Source organism: Heteronotia binoei, chromosome 1 (assembly GCF_032191835.1).
Source record: "Heteronotia binoei isolate CCM8104 ecotype False Entrance Well chromosome 1, APGP_CSIRO_Hbin_v1, whole genome shotgun sequence".
NCBI lineage: Eukaryota > Metazoa > Chordata > Lepidosauria > Squamata > Gekkonidae > Heteronotia > Heteronotia binoei.
The window spans coordinates 198,999,251-199,015,571 of NC_083223.1; the positions used below are offsets into that span (position 1 = coordinate 198,999,251).

General features: G+C 42.8%; 1 protein-coding gene across 10 annotated transcripts in view; it reads right to left on the reverse strand.

The window, feature by feature from the left end:
* MARK1 (microtubule affinity regulating kinase 1) overlaps positions 1-16,321 on the reverse strand; it is a 114,251-nt gene that overhangs the window by 11,690 nt on the left and 86,240 nt on the right. For 6 of the 10 annotated variants that reach the window (XR_009555793.1, XR_009555790.1, XM_060246498.1 and 3 more), the window contains exons 10-13: positions 13,359-13,458; positions 12,390-12,502; positions 8,163-8,337; positions 3,347-3,540 (exon numbers count right to left, since the gene is read on the reverse strand). Coding sequence is in view for 8 of the 10 variants with exons in the window: in XM_060246498.1 (XP_060102481.1) it covers positions 3,347-3,540; positions 8,163-8,337; positions 12,390-12,502; positions 13,359-13,458 (582 nt within the window). In the remaining 2 variants the exon portion in view is untranslated. The remainder of the gene's footprint in view (positions 1-3,346; positions 3,541-8,162; positions 8,338-12,389; positions 12,503-13,358; positions 13,459-16,321) is intronic. The other 4 variants (XM_060246550.1, XM_060246527.1, XM_060246543.1 and 1 more) reach the window with 1 other exon arrangement.

Below are 16,321 nucleotides of genomic sequence, written 5' to 3' on the forward strand. Positions count from 1 at the left end.
ACAGCTATAACCCCCCCCCGCCCCCGCCAAGCAGTCAGTTGTAAGGATCAGTAAAATAGTACAGAGGAAACAGCTTGGCAGTAAGTCAAGGGATCAGTTCAGGGCAGTGAATGCCTTAACTGGCTCCAGTACAGAGGTCAAGTTTCACATAGCAGGAGTTTGGAAGAGTGTGGGCTACAGTGGGAAAAAGTATGATCATGCATATAACTAAACCAGTTGGTACAAAACTGGTGATGTAATCTCCATGGGGTGAATTTCAATCAATATCTTTGGAGCTGCATTTTGCATAAGTTCCAGGCTTTCTAGACTAGGTATTACCAAAGCACATATTATGAGGCTAGAGACCGTCCTTCTCCATGAATGGTCGCATGGCAAACCTGCCTACACTTCTAAAACATACTCCTAGACACCTCTACAACCTGCAACTTTAGATCTAGAAGTACCCCCAGACTGCAAACCTAATCCTTCAGGACCTAACTTTATCTCAAACTGTTTATAAACATAATCTAGATTTGGTTGTATGTCCAACCAAAAGTAAATTAATATTGTCTGCCCATATCCAGTCCTTCACTACATCCAAACCTGATTTAGAGTTTCCAGCATTTCTCTGGAATTACACAAAAAGTAAAGAGAGAAAGATGTGTGTCATCTTCAGATAAACATAGTGGATGAGCATTACATACCCTTAAAAGACTCATATGCCAAAGCTCAGACTGCCTTTTGGAGCTTGAAAAGTAAGTTGGAGGTTCTATGCTGGCAAGCAGCTGAAAATTTCCTCCTCAGAAAAATGTGGATGCATGTGCTCCCACCTGACTTGTGGTCTTAGCTAGAAGTGACTGACCTGGTTCATATACTCAGTTGAAGAATAATGAGGAAGTCTGAAAGCTTGAACACTTATTCAGCCTCTACAAAAATGTGCTATCTACACAATTTACACAATCCTTCTCCTAATAAAAGGCAAGGGAAGAGAGAAGGATTGTACAGTTGTCTACATGTACAGACACATCACTCATTACACTGTAACCATAGAGAGAGTTCATAAGCACTCATGCTTATCTTTTGAATTTATAGACAAGCTGCTTAGCTAAGTATAAGAATTGGGCTTTTTTGCCTCTGACCTTCCTTGCCTCTCATCTCCATCTCCCCCATCTTGAGAACCTGTAAACTCTCTAATGACACTGACTCTAACTGATAATATAGGCAGAAAAAAGGGAGTTCTCCTATTGGTTTACAGAATCAAATACTTCTGTTCTATTTCAACAGAACAAGCTCCCATTAATAGGCATTTTTAAATCCAAAATGGCAGATACACTGAATAGAGCCCTGAAGGAAAATAAATGCAAATTCCTATGGCTTGTGGCAAACAGCTACTGCAATTATTTTCCAAATGCTTTGGATAACCTTTCCTCAAAGAAGACAACACTGATTTTAACTGTCAGATATTTGCATACTAAACCATTTCGATATGGAATAAACCAGTGCTTCAGTATGCACATATTTCGTAGGGACATGAATTTAATTTTTAAAAAGTAACCACAAATTGTCACAAATTTTTAATTTTTAAATTTTAATTTTTAAAAAGTAACCACAAATTGTCACAAATGTTATTGTTATCTAATTTTTAGATAGAGTATAACATAACTAACAGCAGCACGAGGTTCTTCAAAATGCTAGCTGTGCAGCCAGATACAAGGCGTACAGTTTTGGCAGGCTCATTTTAGAGGCCACGTTTTAAGGTCTAGGCTTGGAAATAGAACCATAGAAGATCCAAAATACACAAACGCTATCTGAGCCCGTTTTGGGAAGGGCAGGATAGAAATGTGAAATAATGAATAAATATTACTGAGTATGTACTGGGGCTTAGAGATCTCTAAGACTGCTACACTGTCCCAGCACTGAAAAGGACTTACTGCCATGTTCACAGGACTGGCACCAGGTTTTTTGGTGCTTTGGGCGAGGGCCCCCCTGCATCCCACCTGCGTTCCCCTCCACTGACAGCCCCTCTGCCCCTGACTTCCTGCCCCTCACCCGCTTCCCCCTAAATCCAGGCTGGGGCCCCGCTGCCACCTCCCCACCCCCCGTGTGGCTGCTCCTGTCCCTGCATGGCTCAGCTCCTAGCTACTGACCATGAGGCAGGCATGCGGTGGACACCCTCCAGCACTCCTCCTCCCTCAGCTGCTGCTGCCTCACCATGTGCTCAGTGTGCTCCAGCAGGGCTGGGCAGGTGGTGCTGTGCTGGGTGAAGAGAGTGGTGGTTGGTCTTTCCCCACACCAGCTACCCATCCCCCTGCCACCATCACCCCCTTGCCTTCCCTCACCTGCCACAATGGCCAAGTTGGGCACTGGCAACCCCTGTGAGTCACATAGGGGGCACTCAGTTCAGCACCCCCTGAGGGCCGTCGCCCTAGGAAACAGCCTAAGAGAGTGCATCGGCCCTGCATGTTCATCTTTTCTGAATGTATTGCAGTAGAATACGTGCTTCTGCCTATCCACCTAACCATAACAAACAGTGCATTACTGGCACTGCAAGCTGACCATCAGCAGGGGTAAAGTTGCAATGTGTGGAATGGCAATCTTTGCCAGTGTATATATCAGGAATTTTTGTTGGCTGCAGCAGACAGCAGAAATAATTCACCTAAGGAGCTACACTAAAGGCTCTTCAATAATTACAGAGACAGCAACATGATACAAATCCACACACAGTAAGAAGCAGATACTATAGGAGAGACCTGTTCTGTTTGCCTTATGCAGGATACTGCTGTAGCTAGCTTGCCCATGCTGCTCAATAACCAATACAACTATGTTACTGTCTGTTGTATTAGGGTACCTTTTCCCCATTTCCTAGACTACTACATGAGCCTCTGACTGTTCTGAAGCCCAATGATACAATAAAAATAATGGTTTTGTTTCTAATGGTTAGGGAGGAATAATCCAATCCAGAATCAGATGTTTGCCCTGTGAGACAGTACTTATTCCAAGAACTGCAAAAGATTCTGCAAAACACAGGATCCAGCAAGGTTTTCTAGGAGCCAGACTGGAGGAAGCGATAGCTGAAGCATCCCCCCCCCGTGCCTTCTTTTTCAGCAGTGCTTAATTGTGAGAAACCAGAATTCAGGATTGAATGGAATTAATAAACTTCAGCAGCCCATTTTTCAACCCCACCGTTTTAGGTGCTTGATGTCTGGTTACTGGACACCTGGAGTTTTGCACCACTGCTTATAAATCAAAATTAAACATTTTACTCAAGAATATTAACAACTCAAGAATATTAACTACAATATTATTAACTACAATATTATTCTATAGAGAAAATTCTATCCCACCATAGAACAGAAATTTCACCTACACTTGGAACAGGAGTTGATTTTTTCCTTTCCGGGCCCACAAGTGGGCTTGCTGTCATCTCTCCTTTCGACCCAACTGCAGTGCTGCTAAGTTTACGTGTTACATCTTTATCCCATTCTTCTTTGTGTTCACTCTCCACACTATTTGCCTGACTCCTTTTTGAGTATGAGACAGCAGGAGGAATTGCTGGGCCAACTGTCAAACAGAGGTAAGGTCCATTAATTAATGTTTTCTGCATCAGTCAACTTTAAAAATTATTCCCATGTATACTAAAAATAATATCCAGACAACAAATACAAATGAGATCCTAATGCCTCTTTACACAAGATCATGCAGAGAAGCCACCTGAAAACAATTCAGCCGCCAGTATTTTGACTACATAATTTTATACAAGTATTAGTTTATTATCTGTTCCACATAAAATTTAAAATATGCACATGCTCTTAGTAGTTCAGTAGTTCAGTCTACTTTGCCTTTCACCACTATTGCTCCACTAGTGGATCCATAGTATAACAGTTATAGCTAACCATTTTCTCATGAAAATGCCATAATGCTTTACATCCTAGATTTATCTGCTTTGATATGCCCATGTTTTTATTTATATTATTTATTTTATTTATACCTCCTCTCCGCATTCTCACCAATGGGACCTGAAGTGGCTTACGTTGTTCTCTGCTCCTCCATTTTATCCTCACAACAACCCTGTGAGGTAGGTTAGGCTAAGAGTGAGTGAATAGCTCTAGTGAGCTACCCAGTGAGCTACCATGGTTGAGTAGGGATTTGAATCTGGGTCTTGCAGATCCTAGTCTGACACTCCAACCACTACACAGCACTGGGCTTCTTCGAATGTTCTAAAATGACTGCAAAATTTATAACAGAAAGGAGTTTCTTTTTACTCCCTTCCACTACTCATCTTTCTTGTTATCTTTGTTTCCAGATTACTTCTACACAGAAATATAAGTAGTAAGTAGTAAATGCTATGTGGATTTTTCCTATTTAGTCCATTTTAATACAAAACAAAGCGATACACACACACAGATCCATGTTAAATTGCACAAAGGGAAAAGGCTAAAGAAACACAGAAACGTTCACCATCATCAGCCAGATTGATCCACCACAGAAATAACTTTGCTCATGGTGCAATTAAGATCTCCATATCTCCAGAATTAAGATCTCCATATGCAGCATGCTCCAGTATACATGCAGAAGTATATTCTAAGTGTTCCCTCATGTGCACTGTCTCACCTCTATATGAGATAAGGTAAGGTAAGGTAAATTTATTTTTGTATCCCGCCCTCCCCCGCCAAAGGCAGGCTGCATATGAGATCTGCACTGTGAGATGTCTCAAATTCCTCAGAGCACGAGTTAGCTGTTAGGTAGGAAGAGAGTCTGGGATCCCTGAATTCGATCAACACCCTCCTCACACATATACATTATGCTGCACCTGACACCATAAGGGTGGTCCAATTTAATCAGGATGCTGGTGAGAAAGAATAATTTTACACCTATGTGATGTGCCCCACCTTTTCAGTGGTGGGCCCCCCAAAAAAGCTCCAGATGTGACATCACAAAAAAAAGGAAAAATAAAAATTAAATTAAAAATCCATTGGGAAGGTCCTTGGAGGGAGCTCCCCAGGGACAACAAAGGTCAAGCCCTCTTAACAATGGACCTCTGACCTCGCTGAAGGGGTGTATGGAGAAGCAGCAAAAACTCCAAAGAGAGACTCACCTGGCTATACCAGATGCTCAGCTGAGATGGGGATAACATGGCAAACAGTCCTTTGTGGGTCGGCCTGGATGCAGAGTGGGGCTCATGAGCCTCCAAGGGCAGGGCAGCCTCTTTAGCCATCCACTCAGGAAATACATGGATGGAGAAGCCCTCCTTTACTGCCAGGCTACTAGGTGGAAGAAGCAATGGCCAGAGCCAGTAAGAGTTTCAGCATCAGCCCCAGGAAGCAGAGGCACTCTCGAGAGCATAATAACACTGACTCTCACAGCCAGAACCTTCTAGGACAGTATATCCTTCAAAACCTCACCGGCTGAATTATCACTCTCACACAAAAAGTGCGTAAACAAACATTTAGTGCACAATTTATAATAAGTCTATACAGGAAAATAACAGAACAAACACCCATATGACACTCCCCCAGATTGTTTTCTAAAGTCACGTCTCAGAGGCACCACCTTCAGCTGCTTCTCACAGTTTGGAATCTGGGTGGAGACAGGGGCGTCGTTCTGCACAACTTCTCACAAAGAGATCAAAAGACCGTATTTCTTGGATTTCCTACAGTTTCATTGGTTTTATCCTTCGTCAGTTTTCTCTCAGTGCTGTTTTAACTGGAGCCACAGTACAATGAATTCAATCACGGATTAGGGTTCCCAAATCCCCCGCTAGGCCTGGAGACTCCAGATTTGGAGCCTCCTCCCCCCGCTGGCCATAAAAGGGAAAGCGGGGGGAGGGGAGGGAGGAGAACGGCAGCCAGAGCTCTTCCGTTTTCTCAGGCTGCTTCCCGCCCCCAGTCAGCTGGCCGGTGAAGGGAGGGGAGCCCAGCCACGCCCCCAAAGGACCATGTGCCTTTGCACCTCCGGTGGTGACTGAGTTCTGTCCCCTGCATCAGATTTCCCAGAAATGGGGGGGGGGAGGGGGAAACGTCTTCTCATAGGGTATAATGGGGAATTGATCTGGAGGTTTCGGGGGCTCTGGGGGAGCTGTTTTTTGAGGTAGAGGCACCAAATTTTCAATATAGTATCTAGTGCCTCTCCCCAAAGTATCCCCCAAATTTCAAAACGATTGGACCAGGGGGTCCAATTCTATGAGCCCCAAAAGAAGGTGCCCTTATCCTTCATTATTTCCTATGGAAGGAAGACATTTTAAAAGGTGTGCTGTCCCTTTAAATGTGATGGCCAGAACTCTCTTGGAGTTCAGTTATGCTTGTCACACTCTTGTTCCTGGCTCCGCCCCAATGTCTCCTGGTCCACCCCCAAAGTCTCCTGGCTCCACCCCCAAAGTCCCCAGATATTTCTTGAATTGGACTTGGCAACCCTATCACGGATCAACACGTACATGCTCAAGTCTCTGCTACTGGCTCTCCAGTAGAACAGACTTGAACATGTACGTGTTGATCTGTGATTGAATTCATTGTACTGTGACTCCAGTTAAAACAGAATTGAGAGAAGACTGACGAAGGGTAAAACCAACGAAACCGACCGTAGAAAATCCAGGAAATATGGTCTTTTGATCTCTTTGTGAGAAGTTGTGCAGAACGACACCCCTGTCTCCACCCAGATTCCAAACAGCGAGAAGTGGCTGAAGGCGGTGCCTCTGAGACGTGACTTTAGAAAACAGTCTGGGGGAGTGGCATGTGGGTGTTTGTTCTATTATTTTGCTGTATGGACATTATAAATTGTGCACTAAATGTTTTGTGTGAGAGTGATAATTCAACTGGTGAGGTTTTGAAGGACATATTGTGCTTAATACACCGGTACCTGTGCTATTGTAGAACCTTCTAGGAGGCTGGTTGGATCCTTGACAGAGCTGATTGCAGACTGCTTGGATAAAGGAACAAGGGCTCCTTTTCCAGTGTGCTTCAGAGCGGGGCGCATGCAAAAGGGCGGTTATAACCCTGTGACACTTCTTCAACCTTCCAGTTGTCTCATGCTCTTCCCCCCACAGCATGGGAATGGAGGCACAAAAAAATTAAATATGGGAAGTCAGGGGGCCTGGGCTGTATAGGAAGTCAGGGACTGGATCTTGAGTGGCCCTTTGTAGCTACAGGCCTGAACCCAAGCTATGGATTTCTGGTATGCTAATGCTACATATGTTTCTGACCTACATAGTCCAGGTGAACTCAATCCTGTCAGATCTTGGAAGCTCAGCAGGGTTGACACTGGGTAGAATTTGGAGGGGAGACCTCCAAGGAATACCAGGTTTGTGACACCGAGGCAGGCAATGGCAAACCAACTCTGAATATCTCTTGCCTTGAAAACCCTATGGAGTCACCATGAATCAATAAAAACCCTGTGGCATTGCCAAGAATCAGCAAAAGAAAAAAAAGATGCAAATGTAGCATGCTGATGTAGTGTAGTGATGTTTGGACTAGAACTTCAGAGAACTGGGTATCATATCCCTCCTCAGCCATTAAAGCTCACTGAATGATTTTTGGCCAATTAAGGCTAAAACTGGAGCAGGGGAGAACTTTGTCTGACATCCTGAAGAGCAGGATAGAAATGTGACAAATGATAAGATAGCTGGGGGCCCAGTTTAAATGAGCTAGTGGATAAGTGGACTGGGGCAAATATATATAACCCATACAAATCTCTTGTCGGCTTATTACAAAAAGGCAATATTTCATAAGCCCAAAGGGAGCTTGTTCCCCATCCCTTTCTATAAACCAGAAGAGGAAAGACCCAACAGCAAAGAGGGATCCAGTCTTCTAGGCTCCAACCATTGGCTTGCTATTTTGATCAGTCATATGGCCATTTGCTCTCTGGAAGTAACACCAGTCTGATAATCTAATCAATTTCCCTTTAAAAATACTGCCCTGAGGATATGCTATCCCAGGTTTTATATTCCAAACAATGATGACAAACAGCATAGTTTTAATTATACAGATAGCTAAAATAGCTATAAACAGCAAAAGAAATGCTAATGAAATTCACACATTTGCTGAATAACTCAAATTATATTTACCACAGAATGCTCACATGAGAAAAGCATCATGACGGGATAAGAGGCACACAACTAATGCACAGAGAAGTCGAGCTGCCAAGCCCAGAAAACACAGCACACAATTTTAAATTGTATTTTGCTACTTTACTTGTTTGAATGCCATCCCCACCATGTTCACTGAACCGCCGTTGTTTCTGATTAGCCGATATACTTCTCTGGACTTTCAGCTGAGCAGGAGAATGCATAGAGCTGTTGTTGAGATCAGAGCTTGGTCGAGATCTTTGACTCAGGTTACTACTGGACAAGGACTCACTTCCTTCAAACTACAAGAATAAGCAACGGTATTTAGACAATTAAGCATACCCTTTCCCCTTAAAAACACACACACACCCCTTTTTAGCAAGTGCCAAGCATTATTCAAATCTCTACTTTTAAGGTAACTAATGTTAGACGCAATTTTAACGATCTCTAACAAGACACAGGATTAAATATCAAGATAATATATTCACTACCATGTTAGCTATATTCCTGGACTAGACAGGGGTCTGCAAGCACCATAAGGCCAGTCTAGGCAGCTTTTCAGAGATTCTATAAAATATCATAGAATCATAGAGTTGGAAGGCACCTCCAGGATCATCTAGTCCAACCCCCTGCACAATGCAGGAAACTCACAAATCCCTCCCCCTAAATCATAGAGTTGAAAGGCACCTCCAGGATCATCTAGTCCACCCCCTGCACAATGCAGGAAACTCAGAAATGCCTCCCCCTAAATTCACAGGATCCTCATTGCTGTCAGAGGTTATCTAGCCTTTGTTTAAAAATCTCCAAGGAAGGAGAGTCCACCACCTCCCAAGGAAGCCTGTTCCACCGAGGAATCGCTCTAACGCACAGGAAGTTCTTCCTAATGTTGAGCCGGAAACTCTTTTGATTTAATTTCAACCCACTGGTTCTGGTCCTACCTTCTGGGGCCACAGAAAACAATTCCACACCATCCTCTATAAGACAGCCCTTCAAGTACTTGAAGATGGTGATCATTATCACCCCTCAGCCACCTCCTCTCCAGGCTAAACATGCCCAGCTCCTTCAACCTTTCTTCATAGGACTTGGTCTCCAGACCCCTCATCATCTTCGTTGCCCTCCTCTGGACCCCGTTTGTTTGTTTGTTTGTTTGTTTGTTTATTTATTTTATTCTATAACTTATACCCCGCCCTTCCCATAAAATGGCTCAGGGCGGCTCACAGCAAACGATAAAACAATAAAACAAAGTACAGAGTTATTACATTTAAAAAGTCGAAGCATTTAAAAACCTAAAAACCTTAAATTCTTAACATTAAAACTATACAATACAATTCACAGAAGTCTAATAAGCTGCATTTATCCAGTCAGGCGTAGGCTAACCGGAAGAGGGTTGTCTTACAGGCCCTGCGGAACTGAGTAAGATCCCGCAGGGCCCTCACCTCTTCCGGTAGCTGGTTCCACCATGTAGGGGCCATTGTAGAAAAGGCCCTGTCTCTGGTTGACTTGAGACGGACTTCCTTAGGCCCGGGGATGGTGAGAAGGTTTTGAGTCCCAGCTTGTCTATATCCTTCTCAAAATGTGGTGTCCAAAACCGAACACAATATTCCAAGTGAGGTCTTACCAGAGCAGAGTAAAGCGATACAATCACTTCATGTGATCTGGACACTATACTTCTGTTGATACAGCTCAAAATTGTATTTGCCTTTTTAGCCACCGCATCACACTGTTCTCATGTTCAGTGTATGATCCACTAAGACCCCTAGATCCTTTTCGCACATACTACTGCTAAGACAGGTCTCCCCCATCCTATAACCATGCATTGGATTTTTCCTACCTAAATGCAGAACTTTACATTTTTCCCTGTTAAAATTAATTTTACCGATTTTAGCCCAGTTTTCCAGCCTGTCAAGGTCATCCTGGATCCTGTTTCTGTCTTCTACTGTATTTGCAACCCCTCCCAATTTAGTATCATTGGCAAATTTAATAAGCATTCCTTCTATTCCTTCACCCAAATCATTGATAAAGATGTTGAACAAAATAGGTCCCAGGACAGATCCTTGAGACACTCCACTTGTCACTCCTCTCCAAGAGGATGAGGAACCATTCACAAGCACTCTTTGGGTGCGATCTGTCAACCAGTTACAGATCCATCTAATGGTAACAGGATCCAAACCACATTTTACCAACTTGTCAACAAGGACAGTAAGTGGAACCTTATCAAAAGCCTTTCTGAAATCAAGGTAAACGGCTTCTACATTCCCCTGATCCAGCAAGGTAGTCACTTTCTCAAAAAAAAGAGATCAGGTTAGTCTGGCATGACTTGTTCTTGAAAAAACCATGCTGGTTCTTAGTAATCACATCCATTCTTTCTAAATGTTCCAGGACTGACTGTTTGATGATTTGTTCTAAAACTTTTCCAGGTATAGACGTCAAGCTGACAAGTCGGTAGTTACCCGGATCCTTCTTTTTCCCCTTCTTGAATTTAGAGACAACATTTGCTTGCCTCCAATCTTCTGGCACCTCAGATGCAGCCTTGATTGTTGTAATCAACACAAAGGAATACAGGTGGGGGTTTTTTTGGGGGGGGGGGTGTTACTACTGGGGTGTTATTTGACCCTCTCTTGCTGCTTTCTGCTTCCCTATCTATGAGGGAAATGATATGGGGAGAGCCTGTATCTTTTCTCCTGCCAGTGGGATAGCAGCTGGTTAAAGTTCTGATGAGACAATTGGCATAAAGGAAAAGAAATGTGCTACTCCATTAGTCTAATGAACAGAATATGCTGGAGCAAACTGCCACAGGTTATGCTGGTTAAACTCTAGTACATATATGAAAAAATCCCAGAGTGAACCATAAACTGGTCAGTTGCTTCTCTTTATATACTAGTCATCTATGCCAGTTTGTCCACCGATAGCTTGTGATAAGAAAAGGCATGTTTCTCTTATTTTTCCTTAAGCCACAATGGCTAGGAGAGGGGGAAACGTCTTCTCAGCAACAGACAAGTGCTAATATCCACAGAATCAAAAATTTTTTAAAAAATCACCTCTTACATACTGACAACCAGCACCATTCAGTCGCCACTGGTCTTGATTAAAACCACCAAAGAAAGTACAGTTCTGTTAATCTGGTGTAAATAATGTTCTAGAAGCATTTCTTATTTCATTTTCACAATAAAAACAGAGCACAATCTAAACCTGGCCAAAATGTATAAAGCAGTTCCACTATGTCTCAATGAATGTTCATTCAAGTGCTAAGCAAATTTGTATTAAACCATGTAATTGTTGGTTAAATGGCTTTAAATTGTTGGTTTAATGAGCCTGCTTTCTCAGGAAGGGCGGGATATAAATTGAATAAATAAATAAAAGTTCTACTACAACAGTAGCTATAAACGTTTGCTAATACTGCACAATCTTCCCAAGACACTGCTAATAGTGGCAGGCTTCAAGACACTGCTAGCCTATAGAGCATTTGCTTCAGTTTTTAAAAAAAATCAACTAATGAAGCAGAAAACTAGTTGCAAGGGATGAGAATATGTATGAGTTAAACTAAGGGTATACATTCAAGTCTACCCAAACTGAAAATATACCAAAACCCCCCACCTTATTGGTATTTTGGGGCATATTTTAGCTGGGGGGTTTTGTTTTGCTTTTTTGAGAATTGGGAAAAAATCCCTGGGAAAAAAAAATCTTAGCTATATCCAGGAATTACCAGCAAATCTGAAGACAGTTGAGGGGCTGGAACAGATTGCTCCTGTGGCTCAGCTGTTTCTGGGCTTTCTTCCACAGTCCCTTTAAACAGGGGTTTTTAAAGGGACTGACAAGACAACCCAGAAAACTGCCAAGGGGGGACACTCTCCCTGTCAGCTAGCTGGGACTCAGCTCTTTGGTGGGCTCTGTTGGGCAGTCCAGTCCAGCCTGTGGGGAGAGTACTTTTGCAAGCCCTTTTAGCCAGTCCAGTTTAAAGGGATCACCCCAAAGACCCCCAGCTGAGCCAGCTCTCCACCATTTTTTGCAGCTTTGCCACTGCTCCCCCCTCCCCCAGTGGCATTTCTTGGTTTGGGTCTATTTGACTCAAAAAATTCCAAGATTTCTGAAAAATTCCAGATCCAAGTATTTTACTGGTATTGGGATCCAAGTTTTTTGGGGAATCCCAAAATTTTGGGGGTCCAATAGGCCCGAACCAAAAACTACCAAGGGAAAAAAACCTGCACAGCTAAACCACTCATAAATCCACAGCAAGCAAAAACTATGAGGCCTAACACCATATTCCCAACAATCTGCAAAATATATTCACATGTCAACAATCTCTACCAGACAATAACAATTTCAAAACTAACAGATAACAGTAACAATAACTTACCTCAGGTGGTTTTCTACCTAGGAGCAGGTATGTAGACATGACTTCATCATATTTTTGGCTTACTAAGGAATCATGAATTTCATCTCTTGCAAAACCCATTGTGACCATTATATCTATTAAGAAAAACACCATAGAATGATTTTTCCCTTAATCATACACATCTAAATGTGTCAACTCATTCTCATATACTCCCATAGAGATATCTGTGTAGCAAACTGAGATCCACAAGGGCTCATGGGGACAGATACCATTTCCACCCACAGGCTCTGCTGCCCCACCTTCCATTTCTCCCTTCCCACTCCCCCCCTTTTACCAACATTTCCTCTCCTCATGAATGCTGGTGGCTCACAACACTACCTCCATGTTGAGTGCAATTTTTAGCTGCTATAGTAATACCCAAATGCCTCCCAAACCCAGCCATAGAAATGAGGGTTAAAAACAAAACAAAGTCTTTTTTTTTTTAGCATTTTAAAAGTATTTCTTTTCACACCTGGGTTTGTTGAAACCAAGGTACCAACCCTGGCTAGCCCTGCTGTACAGATTTTGTTGTATCTTGGGAAGGCACATATATGTTTTTGATATAAGAATATTTCCTGTTTCAGACTTGGCCATCCAGATGGATTTTTTCAGGAAAAGATCCATAAGCAGAATGGTACAAATCACAAATCTTTCTTGAAAATTTCAGCAAAAGAAGAGAGTGGGGGAGGAAATTGACAGTGAGTAGTGGGAATGGATAGAATCAGATGGCAACAGAAGAACAAGTTAGATGAGGGAGAAGTTTCCTAGGAATTGTTTCAAAATAACTTCCACAGGAGAAAACTGGTTAAACAGGAACCATTCCATCAAACTAATAAAATAAACTGGCAAAACTGTCAGATAAAAAAATCTGTCATATACTTATAAAAAATGAGGAATTAGATTAAGTAGTAAAGAACTGGAAGACAAAGATGATCATATAAAAATTCTCACCTATTCTTTTGGTGTCATTAAAATCTGGTTCAGGCTCAATATATGGCTTTAATTCTTCTTCTTCATGGCCAACATTCATCCATCGGTCTTTCATTATTTGCTAGAAAATGAATCATAGGGGAAACATTCAAGTATTTGTTTATTGCTGCATCTAAAGACTTGTAAGCAGGAAAACTCACACAAGACTTCAACAGATGAACGGAATCAGATGCCTCAATCTGTGTACAAAACACATAACTGAAGTATGTACTTTGCACACAAATAAGTTCCTGACCAAGAATAATAGAATAGAACCATGGGGTTGGAAGGGACCTCCAGGGTCATCTAGCCCACTTCCTTGCAGAATACAGGAAATTCACAAATACCTCCCCACACATACCCCCCGATGATACCTGTTCCACACCCAGAAGATGGCAAAAAAAAAAACCCCTCTCCAGGATCCCTGGCCAAACTGGCCTGGAGAAAAATTGCTGTCTGACCCCAAAGTGGTGAACAGCATTTTCCCTGGGCGTGTAAGAAAGGGCCAAGAGAACTAAGCACTGATGCAACCTTTCCTGCTTCTTATGATCTGCCTAAATTCACAGAATCATCAGCATTGCTGTTGGATGGCCATCTAGCCTCTGTTTAAAACCCTCCAAAGAAGATAAGCTAAAAGTTCAGTGGTAGTGATTTCTGCTGATTCATCCATTCCACTGCTATATATTGTATGATTTTTTTAACAGAACTTTATTTGGTTTATTACTATATATGCCCAACTTTGTGACATACTGTGACTCGCCGTATGTGACTCCCAGTGTTCCATTTAAAGGCAAACACAGTCAAACATTTCTACAGCATTTTTCTACTCTTCTTTAAACACCATGTTCTGGCAGCAACCAGTTTTTGAACCAATAGCAAGCACTGAATTCTTGTAAGACTGTTGTCACAACTTGACTGGGAATTGGAGGGAAATGTACAACCTCCAGGTGGTGCCAACTTCCAGGTGGTGACTGGAGATCAGTTCACCAGGAGAAATAGCTGCTTTAGAATGCAGACTCTATGGCATTCTACCCTGTTGAAGTCCCTTCCCTCACCAAACCTTGCCCTCCTCAGGCTCCACACCCAATCTCCAGGTATTTCCCAACCCAGAGCTGCCAACCCTATCATAGGGTCAAATTCCTAAAACTGTACCGATAAGGAATATTAGCAAAGCATATTAAAAAGGCAAGAAATCATGGCGATTGTAACTACCAACATTAGTAAAAAAGCTGATGCAAGGCATGTAAAAACTTTCTTAAAATGCTTTTTATTGGCAAGTGCTGTAAGGACTGTGGAGCAGCACTGATCCATCAGGCTTTTTGTGACAGAGCATCTGGCCAGGGGTGTCAAACATGCAGCCCAAGCGCAAGATCAGGCCCCCGAATGGCTCTTATCAGGCATGTGAGCAACTCACTGTCATCTGCTTCCTTCTCTCTCTTGCTTCCTTCTGCATCACAGCTTGCTCTGTCAGGCTTGCCTAACTGCACAGGAGCTACAGAGCAAAGCCTCTATTTTCTCCACTGGCTGACCAGGACATGAAGCAACGTATGTACAAAAGCTCATAATGCCCAGCCATTTCATGTTTTCCCCTGGATCTTAGGTTCAAAGCATTGACCATGAGATTTCTGCAATGAATGTCCATAAATCAAACGTAGGTTTGCAAACCACACACACACACACACACACACACACACCTGAACGGCATATTCAAGTTTGCTACACTGTCTCCAGATTTTGATGCAATAATTCAGAGTAAGAGGTATCAGTTATCAGATACTGTTAAATAAACAAAATATTGCAAGAGTGCTAATCTTCTTCTTTTTTTTTTGAGTTTGAATTATTTATTAAATCCAAAAACAGAACATTAACATGCAATAAAGCGTTCAGCATATATAAAAGACATATATAGTTGTTAACATGTCATTTATCCTTAAGGAGGATCATCTGTGGTTTAAATCAGAAGAAGCAAAATTTTCACAGAAAATTATATAATTACAAGAGTTAATTCTATAATTATTGTATATAGATATCTTTAACTAATAATGTAAAACAAACCATTTCTATAACCCTAAATACTTCTACCTAGACTTGTGCCATTTTTCCTCATACCATTTATAAAACTTATCCCATTTCCTACTAGCCTCCTGTTTGAGCTCTCCTTTTAACATATTCGAAAGTATATCCATTTCAGCTGCGTTCAAAATTTTATCAACCACCTCATTTAATTCAGGACAATACCTTTGTCGCCAATGTTTGGCAAAAACTATTCTCGCTGTAGAAAACTTCCAGTTTGTGGCGGGGTGAAGCGGCGGCGTTTCGGTGAGCTCTGCTGAGACGCGTCGAACAGAGGCTTCACAGGGGGGCTTGCGGGCCCGTACAGACCTCCAGTTGAAGGGGGCTAGTACACGGAGGGGGCGGGGGAAAGTGCCAGAGGGAGTTTATCTCTGTAGGCATTGCCCTCTTTCCCTGTCCCGAAGCCGAGCGGCGCCATTGGCGACTTAGCTCCGACCTCCGGAACAAGGAGGAATCTGTTGGAAGGCGGTTCTGCGGATGAGTTGGGGTCAGCGTGGATTTGTGTTTTGGTTTGGAGCGTTTCCTGATATTCCTCTTATGAGCTCTGTGTGAACTTTCCTGTTTGTTTGGAACCGAAGATATACCAGCTGCTCGTTTTGTGAGGAAAAGGAGAAGCCCGGTACGTCACCCTCCGTGGTGGGGACTGTGCGGGAGCGGAGAGGGCGAGAGGCGCAGAGGTGGTGGAGGCGGAGGCGAAGGTAGAGCTAACGTGCCGTCTTGTAGACTGACTTGGCAACAACCCGGTTGCAGCGAGTGGCTTCTTCGGTGTCTCCAGCTCTTCCCGGCCCGTGGTGAGAAGAGGAAGAAAAGAGATGGGAGAGGCTTGACGTAGCTTGTTTGAGACTAATTAGCCATTGTTTGGGAGGTTTACG